At 46.6% G+C, this 14,663-nt stretch overlaps 1 protein-coding gene across 2 annotated transcripts in view; it reads right to left on the bottom strand.

Annotated features, from left to right (window-relative positions):
* Positions 1-14,663, bottom strand: part of LOC144128603 (cell adhesion molecule Dscam1-like) — a 239,036-nt gene that overhangs the window by 178,598 nt on the left and 45,775 nt on the right. For both annotated transcript variants that reach the window (XR_013313807.1, XM_077662134.1), the window contains exon 2: positions 5,559-5,966. Coding sequence is in view for 1 of the 2 variants with exons in the window: in XM_077662134.1 (XP_077518260.1) it covers positions 5,559-5,966 (408 nt within the window). In the remaining variant the exon portion in view is untranslated. The remainder of the gene's footprint in view (positions 1-5,558; positions 5,967-14,663) is intronic.

Consider the following 14,663-nt stretch of genomic DNA (forward strand, 5'->3'; position numbering starts at 1 on the left):
CCGGCACCGCAATACGCGAAATCTAAAACCCATGTCTCAGTAGTCCACACATCAATCCTATTCCCCAGGTTATATACAGAAAGACGACAGCACTTCCCTGAACTATGTACATTTATAATACCAATGCACCTTTTTATTTTTAGGTGATGACCGCATGTTTTTATTGGATAGGGTTTGTAAATTTAAAGCTCATATAGGTTTCTTAAAAACAATCGCTTATTCCAAGCAACCTCAGCCCTTCCTCATTGCTGAGGAGAAAGCTGAGCTTAGACGTAGCTTCCAGGCGCCTCGCCCTTCTTGCTTAAGCAAGGATTGTGTTAAGGCTACCCGGATTTGTATTTTATCCCTAAAACAATTTTTAGGCGCTACACACCACTTTAGGTCATTCGACTAGACTTACACACCCTCTTGATATACTATATTCATGCACATACTCAATACTCTTAGACCCTATACACCCAGTACACATAATATGTACACATGTGTACAGTCGGGGACAAAAGCCTCTGGACCACATGTTCCTCCAACGAAGCCGATAGCTATACCGTTAGCCGGTGGCTGCAGACCATAGTTGTGGAGATGAAAAAAAAACAAAAAAATTACTTTCACCCGTACAAGTGTGGTCTCCTGCCGCCGGCAAATAGCAGAGCTGCCGGCTTCGTTTGAGAAACACGTGGTCCAGAGACTTTTGTCCCCGACTGTACATATTATTGCCTGAGCCGACCAAAAACCTCGTGTTCGGCGCTCTTCGGCCTTACATGTCCATGCGCCGTAAACGCCCAGCATCAGCATCATCGTCATCGTTTGAGAGTGCAATATTCACAGCGCAACTTGTTACTTCAAACTTTTCTGAGAAGCTTCAAAGTTGAAGTGAGATTTGCCCTGGAGACCGTCGAGGACGAATTTAACTACGATTGCAATGACTCGGAAAAAGCTGTTAGTTCTTCGTTGTAGCGATATGGGTACACTCAAATGTATGACACAAGAGGCAGTGTCCTCTTTCTATCATTTTTATGTTTTACTTGACACCAAATATTTTCGATTTCCGTTAGCAGTCCACAGAAAACAGCTTGTTATGTGGATGAGGCCTTGAGCACATCCACACGCAATTTTAACTAAAATACTGAAAAATACTTGCGAACATTTCAAGCAAATTTTTTCACAAAGCACACGTGATAAGGAAAGAAAAACTGAGAAGTTTTTTGTGGAATATTCAACTTCCAATGCTCGTTCACGAACTGGATCAAAGGTCTCCAATACTTCCAAACGAGACGAAGAGATCAAGGAACCTCCTTGCAGTGAAATGAATACCCCGCATGAAGCAACTACAGGCAGCGTGCCCACCAGATCTCTCCCGCGCTCTGTCCGTGCGGGTCCAGTGTGCATGCAGTGCCCCAAGTTGGCTGCGCACAGCTCCATTTATGGGCGGCTACGATCCTTGTTTTCTTTTCCGCGTACATCCCTCACATCGCGCAAGCAGAGCCGGATAGAGAACCTCGAGCTCTTTATCGCCGCTACGCCGGCGGCCACACCGGCCCAGGAAACAGCACGGTCTGCGCAGATATCAGGAAGTCCTTCACGTCAGGCAGCCTTTTCTCGTTCGGTGCCACCGCACACGACGTTGTGTACGGAGGGAAAGCACAACAAGGCGGTCCGGATATATACGGCCCTAATCACCGAAATCCTGTACCGCCGCGGCCGCGTCGGCCGTTGGTGTTAGCGTTTTCCTTCAGCCACTATGCGACGGATTTCTGGCCGGCCGACATAACAGAGCCGGAAGGAACAGAGAACACGCCCTCACAGGACACGTCTGAGGGCCAACGCCTTGGCCGGATTCAATACCAGCCAGACCAAGAGTACTCGCGAGAATAAAGTTAGGAAAAGAAAGATTGGAGGGTTCCCTCCTCCACCCTTCTCATTCCTTCCTTTGTCCAGTACTTCTGCGTCACGCAATAGCGGGAAATAGAACCTTTTTTCCCCCCCCCGACCCGCCGAGAAATGACGTCGAGAGGGGGATTACGGCAGCTGGATTGAAATCCCGCACGGGATTTATTCTTGTTGCGCTGTACAAACACAGTGCGGCGTCGCGTTGGGGAAGTGTGGCGGCAGAGACTCCATTGTATCCGCCTGCCATACCCGGCGCTCTCTACCCTCGTCTCACGTCACACGGCTGAGTTGCGTAAACAACTGGAGCGAATTAGTTGCCAGGCGCCATACGTCGCATTTTTTATTTCTCTTCGTTACGCCTCGCCATTTGTTCCACCCTTTGCCCTCCCCGCGAAATGAGGCGAATGCTTTGGCGTGTTTCAGTACAAGAGCGGATCACAACGGCTTTCATTGTTGCTACGCCTAAGAGGGAGCCGTGTTCCTCCGGTCCAGCTGTGCAATGAACGATACTGACTCGGCATCACTGCTAGGATTACCCGTTTTTGCTTACATACTTAACTTTAATTTCATTGTTGTCCTCCAACTGATAATTAATTTCAAAGCTGTCGTTAGTTAGCGTCATGTAAAGGCGCTGTCTTAAACAGGCTGTGGGCACAGATGACAAGCGTGGCTTTGCCTGGCTGGGCAGCAGTGTTCGTTATCTCAAACCATCGATGGCTTCGTTGCATTAACACAAATATGCAACTTGGCCGCCGAAAGAGGCGGGTTCGACCCGGCCGCGGCGGTAAGATTTCGGTCCAGGCAAAATGTTCGAAGCCCTTTTACTGTTCGATGTCAATGCACCTATTCCTCTCTGATTTCGTAAATGTGCACTTCCACGAAGTGATAAACTCGGGGAACCTTACAAGAAGACGTCAAATTCTCGCGACAGCAAGCACGATGAATTCAAAGAAATTCACTTTCCACTAATGCAAAAACGCGTCAGTAATTCCTGCATCATCCTGAAGGATAGAGCAGGAAGCGATGCACAATTCTCACAGGGGTGCAAACAGGGGCCACACACACAGCGAACCCCCGAGCACAAGACTTCGCCGCATATTCCATTCGTCTTTTGAGCGGTGGGAGGCGCTGCTGACCAGCGATAACCTGGAGGACCAACGGGCCCTCAGGCAAAATCTACGCAAGGCAGCTCCAGCCAGTGGAGCCCTTGAATAAGGACCACCCCGCCCTAAAGCTCCCCTCGCCCCCTCCGCCTTCTTTTCAATAAAGTTTTCCGCCACCTCCCGCTTTATTCGGAAACTGTAGTATTCGCAAAACCAACTAGCTTAAAACGCGCTTCTCTGCAATTCGTCCAGTGTTCACAAGAGTCTACATTTCGCGAGTGCCTTACAAATGAAGCGGCGACTATAAGCGACCTGCAGCGCCCATGTACAGCTGCGTATGTTCCATTGCGCATCTAAAGCTGCTGCAGAGAGCCGCATGCGTCGCGATAAACGCGAGAATGCATTCTGAGTGATTTGAAACGAGCGTTTGGCTGATTAGTGTCGCACGCTACGTAGTACTTCCACAGAGCGCAGAAGCTCGCGCTGATGGGCGCAGGCAGGTGGCGTTCAAAAGCAGTACAGGTTCGAAAAAAAAAATCCTTGCTCCTATAGTTTGGCTCTACGTTGCGGCGCTTTTCTTGACACGGAAAACTTCAGCGCAGCTTCCCTCTAAACATGGGCAGAGCAGGCTTGCTTGGTCTTTTCCTACTAGCGCGTCAAACATTTTGAAGTGTTTAAGAAAAACAAAGAAAAAAGGCTGTTCATCGAAACAATCCTGCGCAATAGCGACTGCGTCAGACTAGCGGCAATATCGTCCTTACTTACCAAACGCTGCTCACGTGCCGATGCTGCTATCCACAAATTCGCTCACCCAACGTCTAGAAACAGTGAGTGCCCTTATTGTGCACGCACACGTGTGCAGGCAATCTGCAGTTGCCATCATGTTGTGCAATCTGCTAATGGCGGCGCTGCGCAATCACGTTGTCTCCCAGAAAAGCCAGCACACATGGCGAAGGTTCCGAGGCATTGACACACGTGGGGAAAATGAGACTGGGCATGCGAAATTGTCTGGTCTGCCGGGCACGACAACCGGTAATGGAACCTCGGGAAGGAGCAAAAAAGCAGTGCAAAACAATACAATGAAGCACGGCAAAGAAGTCTCTCGCCCAACCAACATCGAACGTGCGGAGCTGCGACGAGTACGAACGACAAATATTTGAGCAGGGAATGAATGCTTCAGTAGTGACATCGTCTTGGCATTTCCAGCACCACCATCTTGGTTTTCAGACGGTATAAGCAGCGCTACACGGCATACAAGTGATAGGGCTTTGTTGTTTCCTGGTTCCTTTCTTTAAGTCACCGGCTCCTGTGTTAACTTAGGCCCGCAGCGAAAAAAAAAAAGTTTTCATCCTATTAAATAACAGACGATGGACTAGCCCTAAATGTCTTGCCAAGTATGCAGCTCTCGGATTCTCTTTTTATTCTCAAAAGCAGCGCTTCTTTATGAAAAGTATGTCTTCTGTGATACGTGATTTCTGAAGAAATTCACATTTCTCCCAAATGGTTAAAACTTCCTGTTTCTTAATAAGCTGTATTTGTAGGAGCACTGTAAAAGCTATGGTTCCTGAATTTCTTTCTCTCTATTTTTAGGATCCCTGCGATATATCAATATAAAGTTCTTAGCCCCATGGTTTAAACTAACGAAAACATTTCACTTAGTAGTGCAATTTTATTGCTGGCAAATGTTTTCGTTCTTTGTGACATATTAGCTCTTACACTGCGTGCCTAAAAGAAACACCAGCAAAGATAGGAAGTTTTTTTCTTAGAAAAGCAGAGCAAAATGACTACGAACGCGCAAAGAACGGACACCACAAGTGCTTACTGTCAACTAAAAGTTATTCACAAAACGCTGAATAAGTACGTACTCTTAGCAAGAATTCTCTGACATCGTGGCATGGCGGGAAGAGTACACAACTACAAATACTACGTTACTTGTACATGGGCAGATGAAATTTTTGTGTCTTTAGAAGTATGGGCTTTGAAACATAGCCGTATTTCGAGTTTTGCTTTCGGGTTATACTAGTGAGGACTAGCCTGGTGGTCTTGTACCACTTCGAGGTCACATATTTTACCCACATGGTATCAGAAAGGCGTATTCTTCCAAATAACAGACAACCTGAAACCACCTTAGTAGTTGTTAGTTGGTTGAAAAATAGAATTGGTAAAACTGTACTGTTTCTTCACAGACGCTTCAAATAGAGAGTCACACCCACTTTTAAAATCTTATGGAACCCCACCTTGGACAAAACTTTATTGTATTCTTCTGGAATTTTGGAGACAACGCTTTAGACTGAAGAGGATACAGCGTAGTTTTTGAAATCATAAATAGGTCATGTATATCGTGTCCACGTTCTGTGCAAAAACGGTGGTTGAATGAAAATTTTTCGCATATAACATAAGCTCTAAACTTTTGAAGGTTTGAGCATTTGGTATACCTTGCTGCTCAACAAAGTGTAAAACGAGCGCAGCCACGAGTGATGATCCCATCAAAGTACTCTGTATTAGGTTTCACGGTACAGCCTAGTAAGTCTCGTACTCTGAGCCCGTTGGAAATTTTGAAGCACTCACCTGCGGTGACGTGCACCTGTGCGCTGACCACGGTCCCTATGGCATTGCTGGCTGAGCACCGGTATCGGGCCTCGTGCACGTCTCGCCTGAACTGGTCGGCGCGGAAGGGCAGGAACACCAGCGAGCCGTCGCCCTGGCGCACGTGCCTCAGCCGCGGAACGTCGGCGGCTTGCTCCCCATCTTCGGTGAGCCAGCGGATGGTCGGCGCCGGCTGTCCGCTGGCAGAGCACGGCAGGCTGCTGCCCGAGGAGTTGGAGAAGAGCAGCCGCGACGGGATCTCGCTCGTCAGCTGCGGGCCCTGGACGTTGCTGCTGCTGACGCCGTTTTGGTGGGTGCCGCCAGTGTGCGACGGCGAAGCAGAGGCGAAGAAGGCCCCGCGACGAGTGGAGAGTGGAGAGTGCAGGAGCACTGCGTAAAACAATGAAGAGAAAGTGAGCGGCATTGATAGGTGACCCTTAATGTGTCCACTGCAAGAAAAGCAAAGATACCATCCCTTCAACACTTTTTTTAAGCATAAGTGTGACTGATGGACCCGCAGCTGTTTTAAAAGCTGCCGCAAGCTACATTTTCGCCTTTTTGGTGAAACCACGAATGAAGCGGGGAAAAGGTGATAAAAATAAAGTATTTAGGAAGCCATGCATCGCCTACACACGCCGGTCGTTCGCATATTCGATGAATGCTTTTTGATTAATTTTCACGGTAAAATCATTTTATCAGAAATAACAGATTCAAGCTGTGTTCATTACAATTTGGCATGGAAAGTTGTTGGGAAGTTGGCAACTGTATTCCATAACTACAACGTAGCGGAGAAGACAGCGAAGGACACAACACAGCGCTGTGTCGTCAGAAGCCGAACGCCATAACCACTGAGCCACCGCTGCGGCTCTTACTAAAGGGTTGTAATATTCCTTTAGTGCTTGCTTTTTTTTCTGAGACAGGCTCCCCTTTTAATCCTCTTGTTCCACTCTTGACGGCGGTAAGGTCTTAGTATCTAATTGTTGCGCCAAAAGCTTTATACAATCGTCAGAAATACTTGCGTGTAGCTGACGACTCTGAACTGCCAGCAAAACTTTCAACTTAATGCATCCTGCAAAGAATGGCATGTGACGATGGAGCGAGTGGATATTTTAGATACCCATGCAGTCTCCCATTTTTTCGCTTTTTTTTCTTGATTTGGATCATTTTTTTTGTTATTAGTTCTTAATTTATTTTTCTTTTACTTTTACTGTGTATGTCTAGTCGCCTGCGCAAAGCCATCCAAAGAAAGCTATGCATCAAGTCGCCAGCAAGAAGTTCTTTACATTTGTTAATTTGTATTTATAAAGGATCATTATGTAAACTACTCTAGACTGTTCTGAGGGGTATTTCAAAATACTCTGCTTAAATTATTGATTCTATTTGCTGAGTGTTTCTTTCCTCTACTTTAGCGTTGATTTTATATGTTTTGAGTTATTTAACAACTTTTTCGGCGCATGTATAACCACTTTGATGCAGATGATTTTTAAAATATAGTAATCGAAGTGAGTATATAGGAAATTCTAGCGGCGTTCAAAAAACGAAGTTAACGTGCACCACAACGTTGCCTGTTAATGTTCAATAACGTGTTCAACCTAATTTCTAAGAAAACTTTATATAGCACGTCCCTCCGCCAAGTAGTGGTAGCTAGTGAACAGTCCATCTTTACAGCAAGCGTGAAGGAAGGGGAGGAGGATGAAGAGGAAAGGCAGGGAGGTTAACCGGAAGAATAATCAGTTTGGTACCCTACGCGGGGAGAAAGCGGTGAGGAGATAAAAAAAAGGAAAAGAAGAGTGTTGAGCTAGCGCCGTAAGAACAGAGCATCTTGAACGCGAAGGGAAGGCACGTAAAGCGGTCTCCTGATTAAACACGTACAACGTCTCACCATTTCGCTGAACCGCTTTGTGCTCTGGCAACGTCGCAATCGGTCTTCCAAACCATTTATAGATTGAACCTGGGTGCAAGAGGTGGGAATTACTGCGTCCGCAAAGCATGGAACTTCCAGTAAAAAATAAAGGGGTCCTGCGGAGCACCTCTATCGTTTTCCTGCTTGATTGGTGGATGTCCTATTTGCAGGATTAAGAACGCGTGCTGTACTCCTCTCTCTGTTGAGCGCACTTCCACTGCAATGAAGCAGTGTTTCCGTAAGATAAGCACGGCTAATAACGTAATTATTTCGTTTACGTTGTGCCGTCTTCTGTACCAGTTAGGCGCTGCCATTTCAGTCAATTACACCGGATTCCTTGAGACTTGTGAACAGCGAATTTAACACATTATGCCCAGCTCACAGGGAATAAAATGTTTGATATGAAGCCCAGAACAACCCGCGCTTGCAGAAAGAAGGTGACTGTCAAGGCTATACCCGTGCCTTTTTAACAACAGGCAGCAATGTTCGTGCTCTCTATAAAAGATGCAACCAGTTCCTCTCTATTCCTAGCTCCTTGTCCACTGTACTGATTTGCGAAATGGGATTTCGGGCCTGTTTATGGTCGCACTAACGCCTTTGAGGTTCGCTCTCTGGTTGCTTGGAATAGTCCCCATAGGTTTAAAAGAGATAACGAATGCCGGAAAAAAGACCACAACTGTTTTCATGTCAGCTCCAGCACGACTTGAAACACGGCGCTGAAAATTCCGGAAGTACTTCCGCCGGAAGCGTTTTGAGCAGACGCTGCCGTCATAATCAGAGGAATAGTTTATATACAGATAAAGTGCCTATTGTTTCCAAGTAGAATGCATGCCAAGCACACGGCGTGGCCCAAGTTGTGGTTGATCTGCAGTTGCCTGAAAATTCATATGAAAGTCAATGTAGTATTCGTGAACGCTTGTGCTGCGAGTGCAATAACAGGCAGAATTTATGAACGGCGAATGGGCATCTACATTTCAGACTGCCGAACTGTGGACGGAATAAATGTATTCGCACTCAGTTAATATGCGAACCCCCAGCTTAAAGGCCACCATCCCTATGTCTGCCGCTTACCGGAAAAACTAGAAAAAGGCTGTGCCGTTCTTCCTCCTTCAAACTTCTCTCTTCATTTGCATGTGTTCACCAGACTGTATACCTTAGGATTACAGCCGTACTTTAAACATTTATAATGCTTACACCATAAATGTGTGCGAGCGTTTCCTCTAGATGTCATATAGCTGACTGTGTCTAGAAACTTTATTCACAGAAATCTCAACGAAAAAAGAATCACGAGCAAGGAATACTTTTTCCTAGTACCGAACAAGTGCCTGTCCGGCATATTTGAAATCTCACTTGAAATCAACAAGGCCGTGATAACTGAAAGTGTGTATTTAGTGGCCAATTTCATATCGTTGTGTTCATTGGTATATTAGCTCAGGAATATTACACGCCATAAAAAAATTGTTCGGTGGCATATGAAGTGCTGCAAATTATTTATTTTATCTGCGCCTTCACAACAGTTTTTCAGATATAATTCTTCTCTGTCATAAAATGACACGGCCTTTTGTAGTTGCGAACGCAACTGACACATTCAGAAATGGTGTGCGTAGCGTTTGTAAAGCATCTATTGCGAGGAGCGGTGTGATTGCTGACTGTGAGCATAATAACAGTAATGTGTGGGGAATGTGAAAATCCCTATATGGGTTGTCTTCTGGATCAGTTGCGCGAAGTTGACGGAATCACCCTGCGAACTTCCGATTACTTCTCTGACATAGGGCGTGACAATTTATTTTTGTAGCAGGAGTTTATCAGGTTTCTACGCGGCAAATAAGTTGAAAGGCAGAAAATACAACCATTTCAACCATCCAGCAAGAATTCATTCACTCACATGTAATTCCCCTCCAAAAATTCAAGGCCTATGTATAGCCATTCATGTTGTATGAGTGTTTTCTTCTTTGGCGCCTTGCTATTTCTTTGAAGAGTGGGAAATATGGCCTGAGCACGAAAACATCGGAGCATTAGCGTACTTTTTTAGGATAGCCCCCATTTCATATCCAAATCGGTGAAAAGTTATCAATGAAGCCCGAGGAAAGGAGATGCAAACGTATAGCCATGCGCAATCATTCCCCCCCTCCGCTCCCTCCACTCCCCGCCTTTCCTGGGGTGGTCATTCCCAGCGGAGCCTGGACACAGCGAAGCCTACGGCCGCTTGAAACGAGGTTCGTTCAGACGCCCGCTCCCTCAGACAGCCAGAGAAGAGCGGCCGGTCGTCATCGGACGGCCGGAGCCACGCTCCGAGATGCGGTCGAGCGTGATGCCAGGCGGCGGCAGTGGCAGCGACGACGCCAAAGCAAACACCAGCCTTGCACGCGATGCCTCGCGCGCCACGCGAAAGAGATGGAAAGGCCGGGGACAGAGCGGGGGAAAGTTAGGCGCAGGAAGGGGAAGTGGGGAATGTAAGCGAAAAACGGATACCCCGTTCGCAGTGCCGGAACGGCGCACCCGTCCTCCTTCTGCACTTCGCTCCCGGTCGCTGCTGCCTCGCTGGTTTCTTATTCCCGCCGAGACGCTGCGGCTGGGTGGCCCTTGCTTCGGAGCGACGCTCCGCTCCGGCTTTCTCTTTCGCGCGGACGTGACGTGGAGCTGTGCCGGCCGAGGAGGAAGTGGGAAGGGGGGAAAGCGGTGTAGGCGAGGTACAAATGAGCTGGCGCCGAAGGGGAAGCGAGGAACAGTGCGGCCAGCCGAGAGGAGGAAGACGAACGGTGGCCCGCGCGACGGAAGAGGGGAAGCGAATCGATGGTTTGTAGGTACGGTTGTCCCAGGGCTGCTCCGAGCACGACGAAGAGCGGTGATGGAGGCGAGGAACAGTGCAAGAGCGGTGAAGGAGAGCTGCAGCGGCGCTAAGAAAAGTGGGCGATGAATGCTCGGATGAACCGCATCTTCCATCCGAAGGGGCCAGCGCTGCCACGAATCGAGCAAGGGAGAGCCGTCAGCATCGCGCCACTGCTGCCGTTACCGAGGCAGCGTTGCCTTTTATCCAGAGATGACAACCTTTTTGCCCGGGCCTTCTAGGGAATGGAGTCGTTGTGGAAATAATGGGTGCGCAGTACGAAGGAACAAACGTGTCGCCTTCATTCTATATCGTATTCGCTCCTTGGGCTCCACTTCTTATTTAAATAAGTAAGCAATTTTTAAAATATTACCAATCTGCAACTTACGTAATGTGGCAGTATAAAACTGTCGCCGAGCATTGGGCATGACTTGCGATTTCCATGAATACAGGATAGCAGTCAGTGGCAAGCATTCTTTTTCAACCCTCGGCGCATCCGCTACAAGGCCGTATACTGAGGCATAAAACGAGTTTATTACAGAAGCTTTGGGGGTTGTGTCCTGGATCCTCTTGCATCAAAAATTGCTCTGGCGTCATTACGAGGAGGTAGGCGGCGTTTCGATGGGCAGGATCATAAGGTATGTCATTTTTGGACATATTCCCAACAGGAACTTGTTTTTTGAGAGAACTGACTATAGGATAGTGGCAAGTCAATATGAATATTATTTCAATAATATCTTAGGTATAAACCATGCAATCATTATTATTCTCGCACCTTTTCTTTTGGATACTGTGCGATGTCAGTACACGTTAAAGAACCCCAAATGGTCGAAATTTCCTGACCTGTTCTCTACGGCGCCCCTCATAGCCTGAGTCGTTTTGGGACGTTAAACCTACATAAAGCATAAACCATAAACACCATTTGGAGGCCCTTTTTAGGCGCATATGAAAAGTCGTAATCACGAACATTCGGCTGTAAAGCACATAGATTTTCTCCAGCCTTCCCCGCCAGTTTTAGCTATGTCAAACTGCACGTTTTCTTAATTTCTTTTTCATTCAAAACGAATTTCTAAACTTGCGGACTCCATGTATTAGTCCATGTTGGAGAGCTGTCATGCCGGGTTCTCGACCAGGCATATACGACCCGGAAAACTCCTCTATTCAAAATTAGAGGCTGCCTGCAGCTCCTATCCAAGCATGAAACTTCGTCAATAGGGAAATAAGCATGATCGAGTTCGTCATTTAACGTTCCTAACTTGCTTAACTATTGTCTCCCAGTCTCCGCGAACGTCTTTCTTCACCCTATATCCCTCCCCACCATAATGAATCAAGACGAACGTACGCCCCAAGACGCCATGTTTTACGGGGAATTTTGTTTCCTGTCTTTGCAGTCGGGGCCTACAAAAATGGTCGTTTCAAAATACACTGTCTTTCCGAGCGCTGAGCATATTTCGCATCTGATGGTAGCAGCCGATGAATCCTTCTGGCAAAGGGGGAGAAGAAAGGGTGAGAGAATTGAGGTAGAGGGAGATGCTGAAGCTCTCAAGATCTACAGAGGGTGAGAAGGGTGGCGTTGATTATGCTTTTTTTTTCTCTATGGCCGCACAGTACCTCAATGGTACAGACATGTCGCGTTGTCTGCACCATTTAGGGGGGGGGGGGGGGAGTGAGTAGGGGGAGGGGTAGGAGTGCCCGCATACCTTTCTACTTCGTTTGCGTTCTCCTTGGCAGAAAGACACCCTACAAGAAAGCGTAAGAGCGTAAGGCAGCCATGACAATGAGGGGTTCGTATGTGTCACAACCGCTAATGCCCTCCTGGATCTAAACTCTGAAATATAACCTCCACGACGTGTGGGCTTTCCTACGCTTCGTTCGGCCTTCCTTCTTACCTTCTTAGCGGGCGTGATAGCTTCGGTGCTCCCCTTGCATGCTTTTCATTCGAGGCGTGTGCATTACGTCGCCGAAATCTGCCTTTTTTCCTTCATTGTTCTTCCAGATCTATCTATCTATCTCTTTTTGCTAATTTAGCTCCCCGTCCTTTTCGTAGTACTTTTTGTCGCGTCTATACCAATCTCCTCGCTTTCTTCATTCCCATTTTCACCTGCTGGTCGCGTGTAATCGGCAGGATTTTTTTTTTCTTCCGAGCTCTCATCTCTGTCGCGCCGGCGGGGCTCTCTTGGCATCACCCGTCGGCGATGTCTCCTGACCCGACTACGACATTCCTGTGCGTCGCTAACACGCTAAAAAGCGTAAGTGCCTCTTGCCTCGTTTCATTGTTCTTTTTCTGTTCTTTTTCTATCATTTACTCGTTCTTCCCGCTGAATTAAACAGCGCGCTCTCCTCTTTCGATGTCCCTTAGCTGGCGTCTTTTTGCATTTCAGCTAGATATTTCCCCTTTTATATGCACACTAAGCCTTAAAAAAAAAGATGTCGCGAGCGGAGAAAAGAAGACGCCATCACACCTCGCTACAAGGAGCACTCAGCACGCCTCGTTTATTTCGAGAAGTCATATGGGCCACTCGTTTTTCTCTCGGGCCTACAGAAACTTTTACAAGGATGACTCTCGATTTTATTTTGTCTTCATGCAGTTTTCCCTTCTACGTTCTGCTTCGTTGTTCTCGACTTGTTATCTCATTGTTCATTGTTCGGGGCCATTTATAGAGATTACGTTCGCAGGACTTCAGTCGCTCTCAATCGCTTGCCATTCCACGAGGAAGAGGGTGACTGATGCGTTCAAATTGCTGTAACCCCTCTTATATCCGTCGCGTCGCGCTCTATGTAGGTTCTCGAGTACATTGCTAAAGTAGATGTTTCTCAATGTTGTTTGCGTTAATATTTTTTTAACATTTACTCGAAGTTCCTCCTTCCTGGAGTTTCTCTAGCGTTTTTATGTAGCCGTCTCGTACTATATTTCAATGCCTGTGAATCACATCACATAAAGCTTCCTCAGGACGGTGACCGTTCAAAGAAACAACCATACCCGCGGAAAATTATCTTTGAAATGATCTTTTTCCTTTTGTGAAAAGACGAGTGTTTAATTAGAACGATAAATGAAAATTTTTTTGTTCCTTGAAACAGGATACTTTTGGTGCGGCTACTTCTGCAATATGTTGTGGCTCTGCAATCAATGGTTTAATGAGCCTCATAGCTGCAGGCGGATTGTCCAAGCCGAGCAAAACTGCCTAAATGCGCACTGCATCTCTCTGCTGTAGTGCGGAAAATGCTGGAACTTCTAATGTGACAACAAACTTCGGATCAGACGGTTTTTTTTTCGTAGACGATAACGTGGTAGATTTTCTTGTTATTTCAACTTATTTATAAAAAAAAATGACCGAGGCTTCACATGATCAGCTACTAGCTGTAATTTCTAAAGTATAAAAAAATTGGTGCGGTTTAACTACTCCTGAACCTGGTTAGAGAGAGAAAATTGTGGTGTACCGGCCAAGTAGACGCGGCCTGGCGTCTTTAACGTCGAGTGCGTTCCGCACACGGGATAGTGAGCGCGCGCACCCTGTGAGGAAGTTAAATTAATTGCTCAACGCGAGAGGTTGGTCACCCAATGAACGCTGCAGTCTAGTCTACCGCCCTCTGCCGATGAATCGGAAGGTCAAAGGTCAAGGGCAAAGGTCAAGTGGTGCGAGACCATGGTGGACCCTTATAGTAATGCCTATACAACACTTGACCTCTAGCTTATTTGAACGTCAGCCGGCAACGCACGGCGAAACCAGCTTTACCTAGCGCAGTGAAGCTTTCGCTTCAAAACAACCTCTCTTTTTAGCTTCGCTAAATTTGTCTCAATTCACCTCATTACAAGCGGATGCCACTACGCTATAACAATAGACGTATTCAAAAAAAGTAAATTCCCCCACCTTTCTTTTTTTTTCTGATGCCGCCCTCGATTCTCAACAGAAACGTTACCACACGTGCTCAAAGTGTCGCATGAAAGCAAAGGTAATACAGCTGCAGATGGCACGTTTTGCAGATTATCATTCCTAGAGAATAAAACTTTCACTTAAATAGCCGACGGTATGTTTGTCGTAATATTAAAGAGATGCCTAATAATCTCTTTTTTTAAATTTCCCCTTTCGAAGTAGTTAAGAATGCTATTTGAGTTATACACGATTATGTCAAGCTGGTGAGTTGGAGAGGATGCATCTTGGAAAATAATGAGCTGCAATAGGACCACTACAAAGTAAGAAGACACAAACGAGTGCTGTCCCGCAAATGAATCTTATTAGGAAGGCTACAGAATATACACGAAGGAAAACAACTCACATTATACAAAGTTAAATTTTTATCCCATTATTCATTAGAGAGACAACGCTCTTTCATGTCTTTTTGCGTTGTAGTCGTCCTT

The sequence above is a fragment of the Amblyomma americanum genome, chromosome 4 (assembly GCF_052857255.1).
Source record: "Amblyomma americanum isolate KBUSLIRL-KWMA chromosome 4, ASM5285725v1, whole genome shotgun sequence".
Classification (NCBI taxonomy): domain Eukaryota; kingdom Metazoa; phylum Arthropoda; class Arachnida; order Ixodida; family Ixodidae; genus Amblyomma; species Amblyomma americanum.